The 25,142-nt window shown below is 43.3% G+C and overlaps 1 protein-coding gene across 1 annotated transcript in view; it reads left to right on the forward strand.

The window, feature by feature from the left end:
- LOC132782155 (mitotic spindle assembly checkpoint protein MAD1) overlaps nt 1–25,142 on the forward strand; it is a 788,899-nt gene that overhangs the window by 226,154 nt on the left and 537,603 nt on the right. The window contains exon 12 of the mRNA XM_067461825.1: nt 22,921–23,061. Within this exon, the coding sequence (XP_067317926.1) occupies nt 22,921–23,061 (141 nt within the window). The remainder of the gene's footprint in view (nt 1–22,920; nt 23,062–25,142) is intronic.

Below are 25,142 nucleotides of genomic sequence, written 5' to 3' on the forward strand. Positions count from 1 at the left end.
ACCCCCATGACCAACAAGAAAAAAGTGTTTTCTGATGGTTTTTGGTGACCCCTCTGACACCTCCTCACAACGCCCCCCCCCCCAGGGGTTCTGACCCCCAGGTTGAGAAACACTGGTCTCAGTATCTGTCTTGAAAAAGGTGGCAGGTGCCGCTACCTGAATATCTTTGATAGATCACAGCCTGGCTCTTCTCTCTCCTTGAACAAGTGAATACTCTGCCTTAGAATATGATCTCATCAGTTGTGACCCCAGAGGACCCAAAGGTAGTCATGTGCATCCACTCCTCCTGGGCCTCATCTTCAACTAGATATCATTCCTTGTGTTGGGAAGCACTGGACTAGGACTATCTGGAATGAGATGAAATCCAGGCATATTTATCCCTTTTGAGACTATGCTTTGGGGGGAATGTGTTGTTGAAGGCTTTCATGGCCGGAATCACTGAATTGCTGTGAGTTTTCCAGGCTATATGGATATGTTCCAGAAGCATTCTCTCTTGATGTTTTGCCCACATCTATGACAGGCATCCTCAGGAGTTGTGAGGTCTGTTGGAAACTAGGCAAGTGAGGTTTGGGAGAAATAACTCTTGTCTGCTTGAGGCAGTTGGCCACCTTGATTAGCATTGAATGGCCCTGTAACTTCAAAGCCTGGCTGATGGCTGCCTGGGGTATCCTTTGTTGGGAGGTGTTAGCTGGCCCTGATTGATTATTGTTTTTTGAGTGTTGCTCTTTATTTACTGTCCTGCTTTTAGAGTTTTTTTAATACTGGTAGGAATGTTATTCACCATAACTACTGAGGGTGTTACAGACTGCCTATGGTTTGTATATACTCTAGAGTCACATTAGTAAATATTAATGCATGTGCTATTAAACTGAACCCAAAACTGCATTCATAAAGTGCCGCCTTGTAAGTATTGTTTAGATTTATAGGGGAAATATGCTCAGAACTGTTGGCCATGTTTAATCATGAGTGTCCCATTGAGAGTTAAGGTATTGGTCTCAGTTTCATTTCAGTGGGCCTTTCTGTGTGAAATGAACCTAAGTTTGAGAATACGATTTTATCTTCATTTTGCTCACTATATGGTCTTCTTCTCACCAAGCTTCTAAAGAGGAACCTATTTCCCAGGAACGTCCTACCTCTGAGTGTATCTCTGTTACCTGTGTTTGCTCCATTTTGGGTAAAATAGGACATCTGCTGGAGTTTGTTTTCCCCAAACCCGTGGTTCTCAACCTGTGGATCCCCAGATATTTTAGACTTCAATTCCCAGAAATCCTAACAGCTGGTAAACTGGCTGGGATTTCTGGGAGTTGTAGGTCAAAACACCTGGGTTCCCACAGGTTGAGAACCGCTGCCATAAACAGAAGTGAATCCAAAACTTTCCTTCTCTCTGCTTGAAAAAACTGCACACAACGAACAGTCAGTGCATGACAATGGATTAATAGAGAGGTAAAGAAAGAATGTTTTCGTTCTAATTAATAAGACAAAGACCTTGCACAGAGTAGAACTCATTTCCATGAGCATTTTAGAAGCTGTCCAACCTGCCAAATCTGAGAAAAGCAGGATCAGTACTCCTGTGGATCTTGTTCTCAAAGTCAGTGTTTGGCCAACAATGGGCAACTTTATTTAGTATAGTTGCTGGTCTAGTTCTGAGATTGCTAGGAAATGTTGAAGTCAAAAGGATTTGGATTGCTGTGAGTTTTTTGGGCTGTAAGGCCATGTTTCGGAAGCATCCTCTCCTGACGTTTTGCCCACATCTATGGCAGCGGCAGGCATCATGGCCAGAATCACTGGGTTGATGTGAGTTTTCTAGGCAGTATGGCCATGTTCCAGAAGCATCCTCTCCTGACGTTTCGCCACATCTATGGCAGGCATCCTCAGAGGTTGTGAGGTCTGTTGGAAACTAGACAAGTGAGGTTTATATATTTGTGGAATGATGTCCAGGGTGGGAGAAAGAACTCTTGTCTGCTTGAGGCAAGGATGAATGTTGCAATTGGTCACCTTGATTAGCATTGAATGGCCTTGCAGCTTCAAAGCCTGGCTGGTTGCTGCCTGGGGGGATTTACTTCGTTTCTATCTCGCCTTTCTCAATCCCGACAAATCCAGCAAAAATTCAGTGCCATACAGGTAAACAATAAAACACATCTCATCAAAATATAAATAATCTAGCTATATAGGCAGGGAGCCCCCGGTGACGCAGTGGGTTAAAGCGCTGAGCTGCTGAGCTTGTTGACCGAAAGGTCGCAGGTTCAAATCCGGGGAGTGGCGTGAGCTTCCGCTATTAGCCCCAGCTCCTGCCAACCTAGCAGTTTGAAAACATGCAAATGTGAGTAGATGAATAGGTACTGCTCTGGTGGGAAGGTAACAGTGCTCCATGCAGTCATGTTGGCCACATGACCTTGGAGGTGTCTATGGACAACGCCAGCTCTTCGGCTTAGAAATGGAGATGAGCACCACACTCCAGTGTCGGACACGACTGGACTTCATGTCAGGGGAAAACCTTTACCTTTACCTAGATATATAGGCAAGTAAAACACATATAAATCAATCAGTTAAACAGATTAAAAACCATATAAAATACCGAGTCATGATCTCATGTCCAAATTGTTTTCTAAATCCATAATCCATTATTCAAGCTGTTGAATCCTTTGTTGGGAGGTGTTAGCTGGCCCTGGTTGATTCTTGTCTGGAATTTGGTTGTTGAGTGTTGCTCTTTATTTACTGTCCTGGTTTGAGAGGTTTTTTTTTTTTTAATACTGGTAGCCAGATTTTGATCAAGGTGGCCAATTGCAACATTCACACTTGCCTGAAACAGACAAGAGTTCTTTCTCCCACCCTAGACAGCATTCAATAGATATCTAAACTCCGCTTGCTTAGTTTCCAACAGACTTCACAACCGCTGAGGATGCCTACCATAGATGTGGGTGAAATGTCAGGAGAGAATGCCTCTGGAACATGGCCAGACAGCCGAGAAAACTCACAGTAACTCAAAAGGATTTACTGTCGAAGGCTTTCATGGCCTGAATCACTGCATTGTTGTAGGTTTTTCTGGCTGTATGGCCATGTTCTAGAAGCATTCTCTCCTGACATTTCACCTGCATCTGTGGCACGGATCCTCAGAGGTTGTGAGGTCAAGAGTTCTTTCTCCCACCCTGGGCGTCATTCAATAGATATATAAACCCCACTTGCGCCGTTTCCAACAGACTTCACAACCTCTGAGGATGCCTACCACAGATGTGGGCGAAACGTCAGGAGAGAATGCTTCTGGAACATGGCCAGACAGCCTGGAAAACTCACAGTAACTCAAAAGGATTTGTTTGGAAATTAGACGTTTGAATCCTGAACCCTTTATGATCCTTCAGGCATTTTACTGGGTTAAGAAGCCATCCCCGTCTTCTCCAACATCAGGCCAGAGCTGTTTTCTCCAGCACGATATATATCGTATAATATCCATTTCGCTGTAGCCTATTCACGGAGGACTGGTCTCTCAGCTGGTTGCTTCTGTTGAGTAATTGTTCCTCTCTGGTTTGTTGAGTACAGAGAGGAGCCGGGTGCTAAATCATGCAGATTACTCTGTTTTACTTGTTTGGGAAATAAACTTTGAAAGTCTTGATTGTTAATTTAGAACCTGTTCATTTCTCCATATATGGCTGGGAAGCAGATGTTTTGCCATTGGCAAGCGCTCTGTTCCCACGCGGCATTGCATGAATCCTGTTTATGTCTTGGCGCCTGTGATGTGCATCCACTGATCACAAGAAGCAAAAAAAAAAAAAATCATAAATAAAACAGAACAAAGCAAAAAAAAAACCAAAAAAAACCCCTAACAACCGGCTTTGACGTGCCCCCTTGGTGCTGCCTATTTTGGCAGTTCTCTTACCTTCTGCTCTTCAATGGCAATAGACAGTAATAATTTGATTCAGATCATTTTTCACCCGATGCAATTTTAGTTTAATTTTTTGCTTAATTTTCCCTTTCTCGGAGAGTTTAAAAATGGATTGATAATGCCTCTCTGGTATATTGTGGCAAATGAGGATGGGAGGGGATCCGTTGTGGATTGTCTTCATTATGTAATCTTTCTGTTCATTAGATCGCTATCATTTCAGACAGAGCTACAGTTTCTATATGCCGGAGAATCTCACTAAGGGCAAGAGGATCTTACTCTTGAGGTAGATTGGAGAACAAGCCCTATGAGGAGTGGCATAAAGAGATGGGCATGCTTAGCCTGAAGAAAAGAAGGCTGAGACGAAACATAAATATGTGAGGTTAAGTCATAGGGAGGAGGGAGCAAACTTGTTTTCTGCTGCCCTAGAGACTAGGATGTGGAACAATGGCTTCTAACTACAAGAAAGGAGATTCCACCTGAAGATGAGGAAGAACTGTATTGTCGAAGGCTTTCATGGCTGGAATCACTAGGTTCTTGTGGGTTTTTTCGGGCTATAGATCTACCCAGAGGAAAATTGTTCCTGCCATACATCAAGGGAACCACTGACCGCATAGGGAAGCTGATGAGGAAACACAACATAGAAACAATCTACAAACCCACCAAGAAAATCCAACAAATGCTCCGTTCAGCAAAGGACAAGAGGGATCCTCTCACCTCTGCAGGAGTCTACCATATACCATGCAGCTGTGGACAAGTCTACATAGGGACGACCAAACGCAGCAGCATTGCCCAAGCACGAATCAAGGAACATGAAAGGCACTGCAGACTACTTCAACCAGAGAAATCAGGCATAGCAGAGAACCTGATGAACCAGCCTGGACACAGCATATTATTTGAGAACACAGAAATGCTGGACCACACCAACAACCACCATGTCAGGCTACACAGAGAAGCCATTGAAATCCACAAGCATGTGGACAATTTCAACAGAAAGGAAGAGACCATGAAAATGAACAAAATCTGGCTACCAGTATTAAAAAACTCAAAAATTACAACAGCAAAACAGCAGAGAGGAAACAACCAGGCACATCTTAACACCTCTCAACAAAAGATTTTCCCAGTCTCAGCCAGGCCTTCAAATGCTAATGAAGGTGGTCAGTTGAAACATTCACACCTAGCTCCAGCAGAGAAGAGCTCTTTGCCCCACCCCAGCCATTCCACAGATATATAAACCCATTGTCCTAATTCCAACAGACCTCACTACCTCTGAGGATGCTTGCCATAGATGCAGGCGAAACGTCAGGAGAGAATGCCTCCAGAACATTGCCATATAGCCCGAAAAAAGTTACAACAACCCAGTGATTCCGGCCATGAAAGCCTTTTACAACTTCCTGACTGTGAGAGCTGTTCAGCAGTGGAACTCTTTGCCCTGAAATGTGGTGGAGGCTTCTTCTCTGGAGGCTTTTAAACAGAGGCTGGATGGCCATCTGTCGGGGGTGCTTTGAATGCAATTTTTATGCTTCTTGGCAGAATGGGGTTGGACTGGATGGCTCATGAGGTCTCTTCCAAATCTATGATTCTAACAGAGCTATGGATTTGAGATGGTTTATTGCACCAAAATAAAAGCATGGCCATCGTTTTGCAAATATATGCTAAACATTCAGTGGCGAGAAGTTTTTTGTTTTTGTTTTTGGGGCATGCATAATTAACGCTGCAGGCAATTTAAACTGTGGTTTGAGAACGAGGAAGGCCCACTTCCTAAATTGGAATTCTTAGGTTCAGTGCATCTTTGGATTGAAATTAATGATTTTGTGTGTGCTAAAAAATGTTCTATGAAAATAGTTGTTCCTCAACTTGCAGGGGGGAAAAAAGTTTTGGAATAAATGTGAAGGATTTGCCACAAAATACTGGAGTAGATCTAAATTTATCCTCATTTTCTTCCATCTGTTATTTTCTGTGATAAGCCCTTTGTGTCGTTTTAGCATTAACTGAGTCCATACTGACATGGAAAGCTTTATGAACTATTGGCATTATTACTTACTTACTTAGGCGATTCCTTGTAGATCAAGAATGATGGTCTTCCAGATGTAATGTCTCTGTGGTGGCTGTGGAGCCCTATTCTTGATCCACATGTTCTCCCGCAGTGAGAACATTGGTTTCCAGATGGAAGGTGGTCCTGGTCAGGGTTGGCTGGACATGCCTTTCTCTTGACACGTTTCTCCCTTTTTCCCTCCATTCATGTGTCTTCAAATTCTGCAGCACTGCTGGCCGCAGCTGACCTCCTGTTAGAGCGCTTAAGGGCCAGGGCTTCCCGGTTCTCGTTGTCTATGCCACAGTCTTTGAGGTTGGCTTTAAGCCCATCTTTAAATCTATTTTCCTGTCTTCCCAACATTACTTTTTCCATTCTTGCATTGGGAATAGAGTAACTGTTTTGGGAGACAGTGATTGGCATTCGGACAACGTGGCAGTTGTGTCCTGCTAAGATATTCACAGATGTGTCAGTTCAAGGGGTTTACTTCCAACTGATTCTTTCATTCTCTTATTTTCCTGAAGGAAAATCAAACTTTTTGCTGAAAAAAACCCTTTATCTCCACCTTGAGAGTGCTTCTCCATGCAGGATCACCAAATTGTCACTTTACCACTTTGGAACCAGCTAGATTATTCCCCAAGCTGGCCCATTTCAGTTTCGGCAAACTTTGTTAAAAAGTGTTAAATATGCCTATCTGTGAATTACAATGTAGGAGTTAATCATGAAAGAGATTATCATCTCCTCATCTTCTCCAAAAGGAATTTAACTTGGTATGTTACTTTCCAACTTAATTAATATTAGAGCTGTTCAGCAGTGGAACTCTCTGCCCCGGAGTGTGGTGGAGGCTCCTTCTTTGGAAGCTTTTACACAGAGGCTGGATGGTCATCTGTCAGGGATGCTTTGAATGCAATATTCCTGCTTCTTGGCAGGGGGTTGGACCGATGGCCCATGAAGTCTCTTCCAACTCTAGGATTCTGTGATTTTAGAGACATTGTTTAGTTATTTACTGTTGCAGTTTTTAGTTACTGTAGTTGTTTTTGTGTTGTCTCTCTGTTACTTGGAGATACATCTGAATGCACACAGATTGCAACCATGGGTTTTATATGAGTTGCTGTCTGTGTTGGGCAGAAAAAGTCCTCAGACATCCAGGCTCCTGGTCCAGCGAAGCCCTGATAACAATAGCAAAGATGGAAAGACCTATTTTTGATTAGTTTTGAAACATCATTTCAAGAGTGCAGAGCCTGGGCGCTCAGGGCACTTGAATTTCATGATTTGGATTTTCTCTGCTATTTGAAGACGGCTGCCGAGTATTTGGTATTGATTGACCTAATGAGATGCATAGTGCTGGTGCTTCTTGAGCTGCACTCCAGGGTAAAGGAAGAGGAGAACAGCCTTGAATGTGGGTTGAGAAGGGGAGCGGAGGCTTATTGGTTTTGCCTGTTGCTAACCTCTGCAAATGGCTCAAGTTAGGTATTTATCCAGAGTCTGAATTCAGATGCAGAAAGGGAACAGTCTCCTCAATGGGAAATGAAATTCCCTATCTGTTGTTTCAAATCTGATTTGAGTAGTAGTCATATCATTTAAATCAGGCATGGGCAAACTCTGGCCCACCAGGTATTTTGGACTTCAGCGTGCTCTTCCTGCGCGTTGTCCACACTGGAGGAGGGAAACAACACAACTATGAGGGAATCGTCTAAATCAGGTATAGTCAAACTCTGGCCCTCCAGGTGTTTTGGACTACAACCCCCACAATTCCTAACAGCCTCAGGCCTTTTCCTTTTCCCCCTCAGCCGCTTAAGCGGCTGAGGGGGAAAAGGAAAAGGCCTGAGGCTGTTAGGAATTGTGGGAGCTGAAGTCCAAAACACCTATTGGGGCGACATTTGCCCATGCCTGATTTAAATGCTGAAGATCATTATGCAATTACTGGAATTCTGAATTTCTTTCAGATATCTCATTTATGCCATGTTGCCAGTACATACTTATTTGGCTAGCCATATTTAGCTTTTCACCATATATTGACCATGTGAGAGCATTTTATTCAAAAGGTAGTCAATACTCCATACCCACAGATTCTGCATCCAGAGTCAACGATCCACTAAGGTAAAGGTAAAGGTTTTCCCCTGATATTAAGTCCAGTCGTGTCCGATTCTGGGGGTTGGTTCTCATCTCCATTTCTAAGCTGAAGAGCCCGCGATGTCTGTAGACACCTCCAAGGTCATGTGGCCTGCATGACTGCATGGAGCACCGTTACCTTCCAGCTGGAGCGATACCTATTGATCTACTCAGATTTGCATGTTTTCGAACTGCTAGGTTGACAGATGTTGGGGCCAACGGTGGGAGTTTACGCCGCTCCCCGGATTCGAACCTGTGACCTTTTGGTTAACAAGTTCAGCAGCTCAGCGGTTTAACCCACTGTGCCAACGGATCTATCTAAATATCTATCTATCATTCCAAAAGCAAGCCTTTTCACAATATTATTTTGTATAAGGGATGCTATTTTACTACACCATTGTATATAATGGAACATGAGCACCTACCTATTTTGGCATCAATGGGAAGTTTCCATGGCAGGAACTGATTTGTTTACATATCTGGAGTGATACATAAGGTTTAGAGCCAGCATAGTATAATGGTTTATTTTATTTACACTTATTTATACCCCACCCTTCCCACCTTGAAGGGGACTCAGAGAAGCTTATAGAATACACATGCGGCAAAAACATTCAATGCCGATTATACAGTTAACAAGGACAGATAACAAAACAAGAGATAAAGGCAGTTTCCCCCCCCATCTTATTTCTAGTATCTTGAAGGCTGTGTCGACACTGGTCACGTTTGTGTGTGTGTGTGTGTGTGTGTGTGTGTGCTGTCCCTCCATCTTGCCGAGGAGCTTTCCTCAGATCGATGTTTTTAAGGACGCCTTTATTACCTGCTCGCCAAAAGTGGTACCTATTCATCTACTCGCATTTCAGCTTTCGACTTGCTAAGTTGGCAGGTGAGCTGGGGCTAACGGTGGGTGCTCACCATGACCCGGGCTTGAACTACCGACCTATTGATCAGCAGGATTTTTCTGCAGCACAGCGGTTTAGCCTGCTGTGCTAAGCCCGATCTCAATTCCTGGTTTGAGCATTGGATTATTGCTCTGGAGACCAGGATTCAAATCCCCATTAACCATGGAAATCCATGGGATGCTTTGGCAAGTCACGCTCTCTCAGCCTAAAAAAGAGGTAAAAGCAAATCCCCTATGAACAGATATTTCCAGGAAAAGCTCATGTAGGGATACCATTAAGTTGGAAACAACTTGAAGGCACACAACAATAAAAAGGCTACAAAAGTTGTTGCATACGTCAGCTCAGAAGTTATGATGTCTTCATTCTTACTAAATATTGCATAAATATTACATAAATCCAGCTTTGAATGACAGTGTTTCACCATCCAGAATATTGCCCAACGAATGAGAATATATATGAAAACTGATTGTTTATTGCAACATATTCAGTGGGAAAGTATATCATCATCATCATCATCATCATCATCTCGACTACTACACACATCAAGAGTTTGCTGCTTTGATTACAGTTTGTTGAGTATAGAAGCTCCCCCACCTTAGCAGGAGTTATTGATAGGATTTGATGTTTCTATCATATTGACATGGCCTTGGCACTCTTTCTGGTGAATGCTGCTTGTTTATAATCTGTGTCAAGTATCAACATGCTTTTTTTCTTGTTTGTTACTCACTTTTACAATGCTTGTGCTAAACATAATTGGAATAGAATAACATTTTTACCTGGATGAATACACACATAAACACATACACACTAAGGATGTAATAACCAATAAAGCTCGAACCACAAGGTATTTCTTCTCTGAGTTGTCTAGTGATCTGGTTAGTTAATAATTCAGTTAGGATCACTGCTCTTTAGGTTGTTCTGTTGTTAGAAGAGCTGGAGGCTATTTTCTGTACAAACAACAGGAAGCATGGAAGAGATGTTTGTGCTTTGAGAATGCACATCCAAAGGCAGGTCTGATGCAAGGATTGAAATGTTGGATTTCACTACCTCTAAAAACAACCTTCACACAGAGCAATCCACTGTCAGCGACAAGATCTGAAAGAAGATATCTAATATCTAGATATCTAGTATTATTATGATCTTTATTTATACACCCCTTTCTCTCTGTGGGGACTCAAGGTGGCTAACACTTCACAATAGGGCTGTGCTTTTGTGATTAATCTTGACCTGTTTCATGTCCTGGCTTTCAATCCGTTTTTTGGGAGCCTCACAAAATTGAGAGGGCAGGTATCTGTTATCACTCTGGGGTGCTGAAAGATCGGTTTTCTATTGACCAATTATTGGAAGGGGGGGGGCTTCCCAGGCTCCCCTTCCTGTCATTTTAGGCATTTAAGTAGTTTTGCTCTGGAGGAGAGGTGCCCAGTGACAGGCAGGTGCACTCTTTAAGGAGGTTTCTTCTTATCTGTTTCTACTCTAAAGGAGAGGTGCTTGACTCTAGGCAGGCGCACATACTTTCTGGGCCTACACACCACATGTGCATTCTCCAAGCCAAGGAGGCAACTTAGTTCTTCTGACTTTCTTACAGAGGGGAGGCACTCAGCCATGCAGGCGCGGGGCAGTGGAGCTCTCTAAAAGGATAGAATCATAGAATCAAAGAGTTGGAAGAGACCTCATGGGCCATCCAGTCCAACCCCCTGCCAAGAAGCAGGAATATTGCATTCAAATCACCCCTGACAAATGGCCATCCAGCCTCTGCTTAAAAGCTTCCAAAGAAGGAGCCTCCACCACACTCCGGGGCAGAGAGTTCCACTGCTGAATGGCTCTCACAGTCAGGAAGTTCTTCCTAATATTCAGATGGAATCTCCTCTCTTGTAGTTTGAAGCCATTGTTTCGTGTCCTAGTCTCCAAGGAAGCAGAAAACAAGCTTGCTCCCTCCTCCCTGTGGCTTCCTCTCACATATTTATACATGGCTATCATATCTCCTCTCAGCCTTCTCTTCTGCAGGCTAAACATGCCCAGCTCCCCAAGCTGCTCCTCATAGGGCTTGTTCTCCAGACCCTTGATCATTTTAGGGTCTGGAGAACAAGCCCTATGAGGCCTACACACCACATGTGCATTCAAGGGTCTGGAGAACAAGCCCTATGAGGAGTGGCTTCAAGAGCTGGGCATGTTTAGCCTGCAGAAGAGAAGGCTCATGGATCAAGATGTGGGGGGAAATCATAGGGAGGAGGGAGCAGGCTTGTTTTCTGCTTCCCAGGAGACTAGGATGCAATGGAGTTCCCATAGTTTTAATTGTATGTTGTCTAATTGATAATGTTATATGTTATGTTTTATTTTAATTGCTTATATTGTTGTGATTATTGCTTGTATTGTTGTGTTTGGGCTCTGCCTCATGTAAGCCGCACCGAGTCCCTTGGTGAGATGGTAGCGGGGTACGAATGTTGTTGTTGTTGTTGTTGTTGTTGTTGTTGTTGTTGTTGTTATTATTATCATGGAGCAATGGCTTTAAATGACAGGAAAGGAGATTCCACCTGAACATGAGGAAGAATTTCCTGACTGAGAGAGCTGTTCAGCAGTGGAACTCTCTGCCCCGGAGTGTGGTGGAGGCTCCTTCTTTGGAGGCTTTTAAACAGAGGCTAGAGTGCCATCTGTTGGGGGTACTTTGAATGCGATTTTCCTGCTTCTTGGCAGGGGGTTGGACTGGATGGCCCACGAGGTCTCTTCCAATTCTGTGATTCTATGAACTTCCTGCATACCACACACACACACTTTCCAAGGCTCATGAAAAGCAGGCAAGAAGCTGATATTGTCTCCTGCTTGCTTTTGTGTCAAGCTCTTTTTCGTATCGATAGAGGCCTTCCCGTTATGTGCTTCCGAAGTACTGAAAGAAATGAAAGAAACGGGAGAAGCAAATTCTGGGCACAACTCTACTCCACACAAAACAAGTTTAAGAGGTGCAATACAGAAGTTAAAATCCAGGATGATTGTTTGCTGGGCTCAAACTACAAGGGAAAGTTGATAAAATCAAATGGTAAAAGAAACACGATACCCTTTGGATCTTCAGCCTTGGAAGTCTGGTTTATTTCTTGCTAATGAAAGGCCATCCCAGACCTTGTTTCCCAATACTATTTAGAAGTTGGTTGGCTCTATTAGGCCATCTCTTGCTCAGCATTTCATCCTCAGCTGAGTTCTTTGCTTGGTTCTTCCCGCTGCTTGCAAGATTTCTTGGCTTCCATATCTCCTTCTTGAGGTATCGGAGGTTGAACAACCCAGGGAATCCTATTTTAAAACGTCAACAAGGCTGACAGCTTTCTTTTAAAAACGATTTCCAAATCTATCATGCTTTAAAAAATCTGTTTATGAGATTTTGAAAACGCATTGATAGCTGTGTTGTTGCAGCGCAGAGCTGTTTTCCTGATTATGTGTTGCAAATTCAATGGATGTTCTTAGTTGTTATATTTTTAAAAATGGTTTTCCGAAGTTGGTAAGTCTGCTTCGAAGTCTTTGGAGAAAAGGCAGGGCATATACATGTTTAAAAATTAAATAAAATATGGACAACCAGCTGCTCTCCATTGATGAGCCGCCACCACAGCGAGTGAAAACCCTTCTGCTGGTGGAAGCGCTCCAAAGCTCAGCAGCACAGCAGACTTCCACAAGGGAAAACAAAACCTACATATAGTGAAGGCAGACAGTCAACACCAGATGAGATGGCAATTCCTGCTCATTGGCACCCTGTAAATACAAACCTGCAATCTCTGCAATTTCCTCCCAGGCTGGAAATGAGCTGAAGCTCTCTAGGTTTGTGAAGTTCCAAAGCTTGATGACAGGACTTTTGCAGTGAATTCCCTTTGGTCAGACAAGGCTCAGAAGGATGGATATTTTCAATGAAGGAGGATACATTGACCTATTCAAGGAATATATCTATATATATTCTTTGTCATTGTCTTCCTTAATGCCCAGAAGGAGCTTCCTTGTTGGGAATCTGAGCTGTTAGGCTCAAAAACAACCCTCAATTGGGGTGATTCCACCATAAATATAACAGAGTACTAGAAGCAAACTTCATAACCAGCAGAAACTTATACGTGGTGAACCAGGATAAGTTTCCATTCAACAGGATGGTACAGGATTGCAGAGATAGAACAGGATGGTACAGGATTGCAGGGATAGAACAGGATGGTACAGGATTGCAGGGATAGACCTCACTACCTCTGAGGATGCTTGCCATAGATGCAGGCGAAACGTCAGGAGAGAATGCCTCTAGAACAGTGGTTCTCAACCTGTCGGTCCCCAGGTGTTTCGGCCTACAACTCCCAGAAATCCCAGCCAGTTTACCAGCTGTTAGGATTTCTGGGACTTGAAGGCCAAAAACATCTGGGGACCCCAGGTTGAGAACCACTGCTCTAGAACATGGCCATATAGCCCAAAAAAACCCTACAACAACCTAGTGATTCCGGCCATGAAAGCCTTCGACAATACATAGAACTTTAGGTTCAAAATATTTATTCAAGGAAAGAAATACATCCTAGATAGAAAAGGTCTTGGGGCTAACTAGCTTCCTAAGTTCATCTTCTAAGGAAGGCAAAAGGATAAAATATGAAAAGTATCCATGCAGCTACATTTTGCCTGGAGAAGGGCAAAATGCGTCCTCACTGGAAGGGAGACAAAGGCAGAGAGAGGGCAATGGAAAGTGACCACGCGACCAAGCCAGGGCAATAAAAATACCTTTCAAGAGGACGTTACCTCATCCCCTACAGGGAGTCCATTGCTACATCTTCAAAGGGGCAGGAGATAGCGACAAGTAATAAGAGTAAATAGAAGCATGCATAGGAATGTGGGGGAAGAAATCCCTCACTCTAATCCTATATCATTGAGGGCTGGAGACTTGATGACAAAAGAGACCTGTGCAGTCTAGGGATGAAACCCAGTATCTTCCTTAATGCCCAGAAGGAGCTTCCTATGAAGGTTTCAGAGATTCAAAAGTTGGTTACTTTTGTTTTGCTAGGAACTCTATTTATTTATTTTTATTTACAGTATTTATATTCCGCCCTTCTCACCCTGAAGGGGACTCAAAGCAGATCACAGAACACATATACGGCAAACATTCAATGATAAGACAGACAACTGTACATAGATAGAGGTATATATAGGCTTTCCCATCTTTGGCATCTTGGAGGTTTTGCTAGGTTCCTGCCACAGGAGGTGCTGTCGCTCCACTTTCCCTACTAAAGAGCTTTGTAAACTTCCTCATTGATCGAATCGCTGGCATTTTTTTTGGTATTTTCTTATGGGTGCCTTTAAGTACCTTCTCGCTTAAGTAGTATCTATTTATCTACTCACATTGCAGTTTTCAAAACTGCTAGGTAGGCAGAAGCTGGGCTAAAGCCAAGGAGCTCACCCTTACCCAGGCTTTGAACTGTCAACCTTCCAGTTGGCAAGATTTACTGCAGATGGTGGTTAACCTGCTCTGTTAAAGCCTGGCCCTACAATTTTCCAGCAATTTCCCCCTCAATGTAACTTAGATCCTTTTTGTCCACAGCATCAAAGTTTTGGAACAGTCCAATTTCTTTGTTGTATAGTCTTCTGCTTTGCTAACCTTTGGGATTTTTCTTTGCTTCATCGTTGGAATATCTCATAATGGAGCTTCTCTTGCATTCTTTTTCTTGCTACCGACCCCCAAGCCATATTGCTTTGGGCAGAATATATTTGTGGCTGTTGCAAACCTTGCTACGGATACCTGGATGAAACTGGCAGGCCATAGTTGTCCATGATTCACAGCATGTCTCCTGTAGCAAACAGTTCTCTTCCTACATTGACTTCTGTATCTCTGTCCTGCTTGATCAGCCATCTCAAAGGCTTTTGATCCACAGCGGAATCACTCTTTTTGTCTTTGGGGTGTCAAGACCAGTTGCAATTTTCAAATATGAGTTGTTGAAGGCTTTGATGGGTTTCTGTGAGTTTTTCAGGCTGTATGGCCATGTTCCAGAAGCATTTTCTCCTGATGTTTCTCCCTCATCTATGGCAGACATCCTCAGAAGTTGTGAGGTCTGTTGGAAACGAGGCAAGTGAGGTTTATATATCTGTGGAATAATGTCCAGGGTGGGAGAAAGAACTCTTGTCTGTTTGAGACAAGTGTGAACGTTGCAATTGACTACCTTGATTAGCATTGAATGGCCTTGCAGCTTCAAAGCCTCACTGCTTCCTGCCTGGAAGCAGGAAAAAAAACTCACTTGCCTAATTTCCAACAGACCTCACAACCTCAGAGGATGCCTGCCATAGATGTGGGTGGCTTTGAGCCCATCTTTAAATCTCTTTTCCTGTCCTCCAACATTCTGCTTTCTGTCCTTGAGTTCAGAGTAGAGCAACTGCTTTGGGAGATGTTGGTTGGGCATTCAGACAACGTGGCAGCTCTAGCGGAGTTGCTGGTGGAGGACTATCGCTTCAGTGCTGGTGGTTTTTGCTTCTTCCAGCACATTCACATTTGTCTGCCTGTCTTCCCAAGAAATCTGCAGGATTTTTCGGAGGCAACGCTAATGGCATTGTTCCAGGAGTTGCATATGACGTCTGTAGATAGTCCATGTTTCGCAGGCATGTAGCTGGGTTGGGAGGACAATGGCTTTATAAACAAGCACCTTGGTATCCCTATGGATGTCCCGGTCCTCAAGCACTCTGTGCTTCATTTGGAAAAATGCTGCGCTCGCGGAGCTCAGGCAGTGTTGAATTTCAGTGTCAATGTTGACTTTTGTGGAGAGGTGGCTGTCAAGGTGGCGTAAATGTTCAACATTTTCTAATGTTACACCATTAAGCTGTTTTTCTGGCATTGGAGAGGGATTGGCTGGTGACTGCTGGAGCACTTTGATATAGGCACCGAAAACTGGGAAGCCCTGGTCCTTGAGCGCTATAGCTGGAGGTCAGTTGTGATCAGCAGTGCTGTAGAATTTGAAGAGGCATGAATGGAGGGCAAAAAAGAAAAACATGGCAAGAGGAAGGCACATCAAGCCAACCCCAACCAACGAGGGGTTGCCTAAGTAAGTAAGATGTGGGTTAAATGTGAGGAGAGAATGCTTCTGGAACATGGCCAGACAGCCCGGAAAACTCACAGCAACCTGGTTTCAAATATGATTTTGCCATTGAGCATGGAAATCAGGCGTTTTAGTTTTCTTGTGGAAAATGCCTCATTTTTCATGGCTAATTGGACTTGGTAATCTGAAGGAGCAGATTGAACAGTATTTCTCGGTTTTTGAAAGCAACGAAACAATCTATTAGTATTCCCTTTAAACCACTGTTAATTAAGCAAATTGCAAGTTTAATGCTAGGGCCGGGGCTGTTTCTATCCCGTGAAAGAAGTATCGGGTGGAAAATAGCATCACAATTGAACTTTCTGAAGCAGGGGGCTTTGGGCTTCTGCCTGTGCTAAATTTCTGAGAGCCAGTGAGCTATGTGTTTGCCTTTGGATTAATAGTTGAAGTTCACTCATGTAGAAATAAAGCAGATTTAACTGTGACTAGAATTTGTCATTAAAAACTCATTACGAAAGCCAACCAGCATAGTTCCTTCTTCTGTTACAGCTAATGACAAAACAATCTCCCTTGGAAAAAAAACTCAGAAAAGAGAAGGGGGAAAACCACTATATTTTCCTTTGGAAAATGATGCAGAAGACATAATATAATGGAAGCATGGTGAAGTGAGTCAGTTTAGAGATTTATTGATCAATAAAGCAGACAATTACAGCTTGTTTATAAAGGGGAAAGTCCCTCTTTGGCCCTGCGAGCAACACGGAGGCGCTAATAATGATAACTCTAGCCTCTCGCTGGAAACCATAAAAGTCAATAGGAAGATAAAGGATTTCAATAAAATTATGACACTAGATAAACTTTACCTCAGGAACAAGTTTTCCCCAGACATCTGATTGACTTTACTTAGATTTGTAACTTTAATTTTGTTTCCATTGATTTTGGTGTGTGTATTTTACAACTAATTAGAAACTCACTGTCAAATATCACGCACATCCTTTAAAGGGTTTAAATGGGCAGCTTGGAAAAAGGGGCCGAATGCAAGAGAGGGCTCGATGACTGTAATGGATGTAAGAATAAAATATAATTGCTCAGGTATTGTTTTTCTATTACAGGTTTTCCTTCTCACTGTGCCTTTATATACTTAATGGAGAATAGAAATTGAGGCTATGTCATTAAAAGGAGATCTTAAAAGAGAGATTTGCTGGTGTTGTTGTTTATTCATTCAGTCACTTCCAACTCTTCATTGTCTCCTGGACCAGCCCACACCAGAGCTACCCCCAACTTTTTCAAAGTTAGGCAGTCACTTCAAGGATACCATCCATCCATCTTGTCCTCTTCCTTTAGCCTTCCATTTCCCCCAACATCCTTCTCTTCTCCAAGCTTTCCTGTATTCTCATTGTGTGGCCAAAGTATTTCATCTTTGCCTCTAATATCATAGAATCATGGAATCAAAGAGTTGGAAGAGACCTCATGGGCCATCCAGTCCAACCCCATTCTGCCAAGAAGCAGGAATATTGCATTCAAAGCACCCCTGACAGATGGCCATCCAGTCTCTGTTTAAAAGCCTCCAAAGAAGGAGCCTCCACCACACTCCGGGGCAGAGAGTTCCACTGCTGAACGGCTCTCACAGTCAGGAAGTTCTTCCTCACGTTCAGATGGAATCTCCTCTCTTGTAGTTTGAAGCCATTGTTCCATTGCGTCCTAGTCTCCAGGGAAGCAGAAAACAAGCTTGCTCCCTCCTCCCTGTGGCTTCCTCTCACATATTTATACATGGCTATCATATCTCCTCTCAGCCTTCTCTTCTTCAAGCTAAACATGCCCAGCTCCCTAAGCCGCTCCTCATAGGGCTTGTTCTCCAGACCCTTGATCATTTTAGTCGCCCTCCTCTGGACACATTCCAGCTTGTCAATATCTCTCTTAAATTTTGGTGCCCAGAATTGGACACAATATTCCAGGTGTGGTCTAACCAAAGCAGAATAGAGGGGTAGCATTACTTCCCTAGATGTAGACACTATGCTCCTATTGATGCAGGCCAAAATCCTATTGGCTTTTTTATCCTTCCCACCAGTGAGCAACCGGGTATTATTTCCTGGAGGATGGACTGGTTGGATCTTCTTGTGGTCCAAGGCACTTTCAGTATTTTCCTCTGGCACCACAGTTCAAAAATGTCTCTCCCTTCACCCAGCCTTCCATATTGCCCATCTCTCGCATCCATAGGTTACTACGGGGAATACCATTGCTTTAACTATGTGGATCTTCGTTGCCAGTGTGATGTCTCTACCCTTCACTCTTTTATCGAGATTGGTCCTTGCTCTCCTCCGAAAAAGGAAATGTCTCTTGGCTGCAGTCTGCGTCTGCAATCATCTTCACGCTAGAAATACAAAGTCTGCACTGCCTCCACGTTTTCTCCTTCTATTTTCCAGTTATCAATCAGTCTGGTTGCCATCATCTTAGTTTTTTTTTTATGTTCAACTGCAACCCAGCTTTTGCACTTCCTTCTTTCACCTTGGTTAGAAGGCTCCTCAGCCCCTCCACAATTTCAGCCATCAAAGTGGTATCATCTGCATATCTAAGGCTGTTCATGTTTCTTCCAGCAATTTTAACTCCAGCCTTGGATTTGTCAAGCCCTGCACATCGCATGATGTGTTCTTCATACTGGTTGAATAGGGAGGATGAGAGTAGACAGCCCTGCCGTACTCCTTTCCCAATCTTGAACCAGTCTGATGTTCCGTGGTCTGTTGTTGCTGTTGCTACGTGGTTGTTATACAGATTCCTCAGGGTACAGGAAAGTTGACTTGGGATTCCCAAATGTACCACCAAGAACTTGCCATAATTTATTATGATCCACACAAAGGCTTTAGAATAGTCAATAAAACAGAAAGATACGTTTTTCTGAAACTCCCCACCTTTCTCCATTATCCAACGGATATTGGCAATCTGGTCTCTTGTTCCTCTGCCTTTTCTAAACCCAGCTTGTACATCTGGTAACTCTCTCTCCATATATTGCTGGAGTCTATCTTGCAGGATCTTGGGCATTACCTTACTGGCATGTGAAATAAATGCCAAAAAGATAAAAAATAAAGTGCTTAAAGGGATTTAGTTGTCCCAGTTCTCCTCTCTGGAAAGAGTTTTTCCCATACAGTGACATTGGTTTGGAAAAGTTAAACAGAGATATACGGGAATATATTACCTTTTCAGAGAGTGAAAAATAGAAAGTGCCACCTCTCTGCAGGTTAGGGATCAAGGACCACAACTTTGTGTTGCTTTTTTAAAAAATATAGCATTCTAGACTCCAACCATTTTAACATTAAAATAACATTAATTGATTTTAACATTAAAATAAAACAAGCATCCTTCTTACTACAAACCAGATCCAGTTGTCCAGCATAATGAGTTTAAATTGTCCTTGGTTTTTGTTTGTGCTCTTACTATATATCAGTGGTTCTCAACCTGGAGGTTGCGACCCCTTTGGGGGTCAAATGACCCTTTCACAGGGGTTGCCTATGACCATCGGAAAACACATATTTGCAATGGTCTTAGGAACCAAGACACTGCTAACTTCTCCCCACACCCTTCACTTCCCAGAGGTCTCTTCTTCTTCTCTGGAGGGAGGTGGTGATGTCAATCAGCCCCATCCCCTCTGCCCTCTCCACCATTTTAGGAGGAAGAGACGGGAGTGATGGGGGTAAGGTTTGGATCCAAGAGGGAAGAGGAAGGAGGAGAGAAGTGAGAAGGTGAGGGAGGGCTAGGGAGGATGGGCCTGGGGGGAGGGCAGGCTTAGAGAGGGGTGGAGTGCCCCCTCATGGCTGAATCTCAGGGAGAAAGTTAAGTAACAATGAAAATACATCCTGCCTATCAGATATTTACATTATGATTCATAACAATAGAAAAATTATAGTTATGAAGTAGCAATGAAAATAATGTTATGTATTGTCGAAGGCTTTCATGGCTGGAATCACTCAGTTCTTGTGGGTTTTTTTGGGCTATATGGCCATGTTCTAGAGGCATTTCTCCTGACGTTTCGCCTGCATCTATGGCAAGCATCCTCAGAGGTAGTGTACACATCATAACAGGATCATACAGGAAAAGCTCTTTGCCCCACCCCAGCCATTCCACAGATATATAAACCCATTGTCCTAATTCCAACAGACCTCACTACCTCTGAGGATGCTTGCCATAGATGCAGGCGAAACGTCAGGAGAAATGCCTCTAGAACATGGCCATATAGCCTGAAAAAACCCACAAGAACTGAATAATGTTATGGTTGGGGGTCACCACAGCATGATGAACTGTATTAAAGGGTCGCGGTATTAGGAAGGTTGAGAACCACTGCTGTATATGTTCTTCCTGACTGCATTGCTGAAAAGAACTATGTGACCAGAAATGTCAAATATGTGTGAGCTTGAAAAGGATGCTTCAGAATAGATCCAAACTCTGGCTTATCTAGCCCTTCTACCCTGCATTTGCTGGATGCTAATTGCCTTTTCACCTTCTGGTTAATAGTGGCAGTTTATGATCCATTTTTCTCCTAAACTTAGTGATTTTTGAGTAGTTGCTGCAAGAAAGCAACATTCAGTTGCTCAGTTGAGGATATTGGTTGCTCTTTGAGGGAAGTGGAGGGAGTCTGCGGGACTGTTTGACATTGTGATAGGCCTGCATTAGTGTCAAAGCTGATGATGGCAGAAATGCCTTGCCTGGGTTGATGGACCTTTCATCTGCTTGGCAGCTTTACAGTAAAGACTTGCCTATCAATCAGGGGCTGCCACAAGTGGAGACGTATCTCCTGAAAACATCCTTGACTCCTGCAGTTTGAGAGTAAAGTCTCTTTAGGCAGCATCGAAATTGGGAAGTGTGAAGTTTCCGCACATGGTAGGCCACGTTGACCCGTTGAACCCTTTCGTAGCTTAATTTGTGTGGACACTTTGAAGCAAAATGTCCATTTTGGGGTAGCTGTGCCCGATCTACCTGTCTAACCCTCATCCACCTTCCCTGTTCCCCTTCATTAACTCTCTTTCTGTTGCCTGAAGCTGTCCTTTGGTTTCATCCGATGAGCCATCACCAACCTCTCCAGTTTGACCTTTCATTTCCAAAAGTGTTTTGAACACATCCATAACATTTCCAGCAGGTATTCCCACCTTCCTTTTCACACTGAATTTATATGCCCTTCTTCAGCCTGGTAGATTATTAAACATTTGACGTTTTGACAGCCGGGTTGGAGACGGCCCCAGAATCTTGACTCTAGAAATGCTGGGTTATAGATTTGTTAGCCTTACAGGTACGATTTCTGAAGTGCAACTTTTTTTTTCATTGGATGGTAGAGTGGAAGAGGTGCCAATTCCTTTTGAGATCCTTTCTATACGGGCAAAATAAATTAATAACTTCTCCTGACTGGCTTTTCCCCCTGAGGGGAAGCGTACAGGAGAAGCATTTCAGTGCTGTTAGGTTGGCAAAGAGAAACAGATTTCTCTCAATAATTCATAGGACACTAGTGAGAAAAAAGACTTGAGATCACAAAGGGTCCTTCTTGGAGTTTTGACAGGCTGCAGAGACGGAGTTTTTGCTGTCCAATCTGCAGAAGTTTTGGCAAGGGAACTGGATTATCCGAGCTGGTATTGTTTCTCTGGATATTATACATTGCTGAGGAACATCTGGAAAACCAGCCAACTGTGAAGGAAGGAAAGGTGATGGCCCCAGAGAGACTGTTGTGTATTGTAGCTCACAATTAACAGTTGCTCGGTTTCTCATAGTCAGTGCAGCTTCCTGAGGAGATAACTCCATAGTAATGCTAAGTGATTGGTTTTTGGGTTGCTGGGATTTATAGTTCTTCTGCAATCAAGGAACATTCTGAATGCCACCAACGATGGAACTGAACCAAACTCTGCACACAGAACTCCCATGACCAACAGAAAATATTGGAAGGGTTTGGTGGGCAATTCACTTTGAGTTTTGGAGTTCTAGTTCACCTATATCCAGAGAGCACTGTGGACTCAGAGTCTGATATGCAGGATGTATTTTCATTCACTGGACCAAACTTGGCATGAATACTCAATATGCCCAAATGTGAACACTGGTGGAGTTTGGGGAAAATAGAGTTTGACATTTTGGAGTTGTAGTTGCTGGGATTTATGGTTCACCTACAATCAAAGAGCATTCTGAATCCCACTAATGATAGAATTAGACCAAACTTCCCACATGTGACTAAAAGAAAATACTGTGTTTTCTGGTGGACTTTGGTGACCCCACTGACACCCCCTCGTGACCCCCCCAGGGGTCCCGACACCCATGTTGAGGAATGCTGGATTAAGAGAATATACATGTATGTGTCAGTTCATATGCTAGTTATTTCATCTTAGGCTAAGGAACTTTGGTGAACTGGTTTAATCTTATACTATATACAGATCTAAAATAGTTCATGAAATAGGTGTAGACTCGTTATACTCTTTATGCAGCTGCTGTCAAATTGTGGATGGAAATGTTGTTAAAACTTCACTCTGTGTTATGTAGCAGGCCATCTAAATCCTGTTTGATGTGGTAAGCGTTGCATCTGCAGTGTTAGTACACAATGCTCACTGGAATCTGTTTTAGTGCTCATTTTAGCTCCTGTCTCCTGAGTAACATGTTGATGCTTTTCTGAATCTGACTGTATACCAAAGAGGCCATTTCGCTTTGTACTGTTTCTGCTTTTAATTCTTTTCGTTGTGTATTTTTAATGTGGCAGAGGAGGCAACACATGTGAATCTGCCTCTGTGAGCAACATAGCTTTCTAATGAAGAGTTTATTTAAAGGCAATGTATTCCCCATTCCAATATTTTTGTTTAATTAGAATTGTCAACAATAGTGTCAGAGATGTAGAGGCAGAACTATAAAGCAGGAAAACAGCCTTCTCTCCCAGGAGGAAAGGAATGAAAACGTTGCTTCTCTGGCAGCTAGAACATGCAACCTGGATCTGCTTAGTAAAAAGCTGTTGTTTCCTTTTCTTCATTGCAACAGGCACGCGATGGAATGAGAGCAATCTTGGATTCCTACGACAACGAACTGAACCCATCAGAGCTCTCTCCCCAGCTGACTTTCCGCGTTCGGGAGGCTGAGGAAATGGTGCAAAGGGTAGAAGCGCACTGTGCTGAAATAGAGGTAATGCGGAATCCCGGTGTGCATTGTGTAGCCTCCCATCTCATCTTTGGTTTGTGCTTTAAGGAGATAGACATATGGGTTGGCTTATCCAAATAAGCCACATTTCTGTTACCCATGGTTTGTTGCTTGAGCCACAAAGTGTCCTGCAGATGACCCCTATCATGTAGTGTATCCCCCCCTATCTAGAATAATAGAGTTGGAAGAGACCACATGGGTCATCCAGTCCAACCCTCCGCTATGCAGGAAAAGCACAAAGTATTATTTATTTATTTATCGCATTTGTATACCACCCTTCTCAGCCAGAGGCGACTCAAGGCGGTTCATAGTTGGCAGCGATTCGATGCCATAACAAAATACAGTTAAAACAATTATTAAAACAATTAAAATGTAACATAAAAAGGAAATATATCTGTAAAAACAAGATCCTCGGCATCTCCTTGCTAAAATCGTTGTCCAGTTGCATCATCAGTCATTCCATATATTCGTTTACCTCTAATTATGTTCCAGTAGAAAAAGCTTGCTCAAAGAGCCAGATCGTAACCATTTTGCAGAATGTTAGAAGGGAAGGAGACGATCTTATATCCCTGGGGAGGGTGTTCCATAGCCAAGGGGCCATCACTGAGAAGGCCCTGTCTTTCGTCCCTGCGAAATGCATCTGCGCTGAAGGCGGGATCAAGAGCAGGGCCTCCCCAGACGATCTTAAAGTCCTAGATGGTTCATAAGGAGAGATACGTTTGGATAGGTAAGCAGGACTGAAACCATTTAGGGCAGTGGTTCTCAACCTGGGGTCCCCAGATGGTTTTGGCCTACAACTCCCAGAAATCCCAGCTAGTTTACCAGCTGTTAGGATTTCTGGGAGTTGTAGGCCAAAAACATCTGGGGACCCCAGGTTGAGAACCACTGATTCAGGGCTTTATAGGCTAAAGCCAGCACTTTGAATTGTGCCCGTTAGCAGACTGGGAGCCAGTGAAGCTGGCACAATAGAGGAGTTGTGTGCTCCCTGAGTGCTAATCCCGTTAGCAACCTGGCTGCCGCTCGTTGCACCATTAGGAGCTTCCCGGCAGTTTTCAAAGGCAACCCCACGTAGAGAGCGTTGCAGTAGTCTATATGGGATGTAACCAGAGCTGTCAAGTACCCCTGACAGATGGCCATCCAGCCTCTGTTGAAAAGCCTCCAAACAAGGAGCTGCCACCACACACTGAGGCAGAGAGTTCCATGGTCGAGCAGTTCGTATGGTCAGGAAGTTCTTCCTCATGTTTAGGTGGAATTTCCTTTCCTGTCATTTGAACCCATTGCTCCATTGCGTCCTAATCTCCAGGGCAGCAGAAGACAAGCCTGCTTACCTTTCCTTATGACATCCTTTCAAATATACAAACAAGGCGATCATGCCTCCCCTCAACCTTGTCTTCCGGAGGTGAAACAGATCTACCTCTTTAAGATGCTCCTCAGGGGGACTCATGGTATCCAGACCTTTGATCATTTTAGTTGACATCCTCTGAACACCTTCCGTCTTAGAATCAGTATATCTCTTGAATTGTGGTGCTCAGAATTGGATTCTGGGTGAGGTCTAACCAAAGCAGTATAGTGAGGCACCATGACTTCCCTTGATCCTTTGGATACAGTCCAAATCCCATTGGATTTTTAAGCTCCTGCATCACATAGTTGGCTTATGTTTAACTTGTTGTTCACAAAGACTCCAAGATCTTTTTCACATGGACTGTGGTTGAGTCAGTCGTCATCCAGATTCTTTTCATTATTGTCTGCCTTTAGTGTAAGATGTGCTATAGCAGTGGTTCTCAACCTTCCTAATGCCATGACCCCATAATATAGTTCGTCATGTTGTGGTGACTCCAACCATAAAATTATTTTCATTACTACTTCATAACTGTAATTTTGCTACTGTTATGAATAGTCCTGTAAATATCTGATATGCAGAATGTATTTCCATTCACTGGACCAAATTTGGCACAAATACCCAATACGCTGAAATGTGAACCCTGGTGGAGTTTGGGGAAAATAGACCTTGTCATTTGGGAGTTGTAGTTGCTAGGATTTATAGAACACTAATTAGCTCACTAATC

This window comes from Anolis sagrei, chromosome Y (genome assembly GCF_037176765.1).
Source record: "Anolis sagrei isolate rAnoSag1 chromosome Y, rAnoSag1.mat, whole genome shotgun sequence".
In the NCBI taxonomy this organism is placed as follows: Eukaryota; Metazoa; Chordata; class Lepidosauria; order Squamata; family Dactyloidae; genus Anolis; species Anolis sagrei.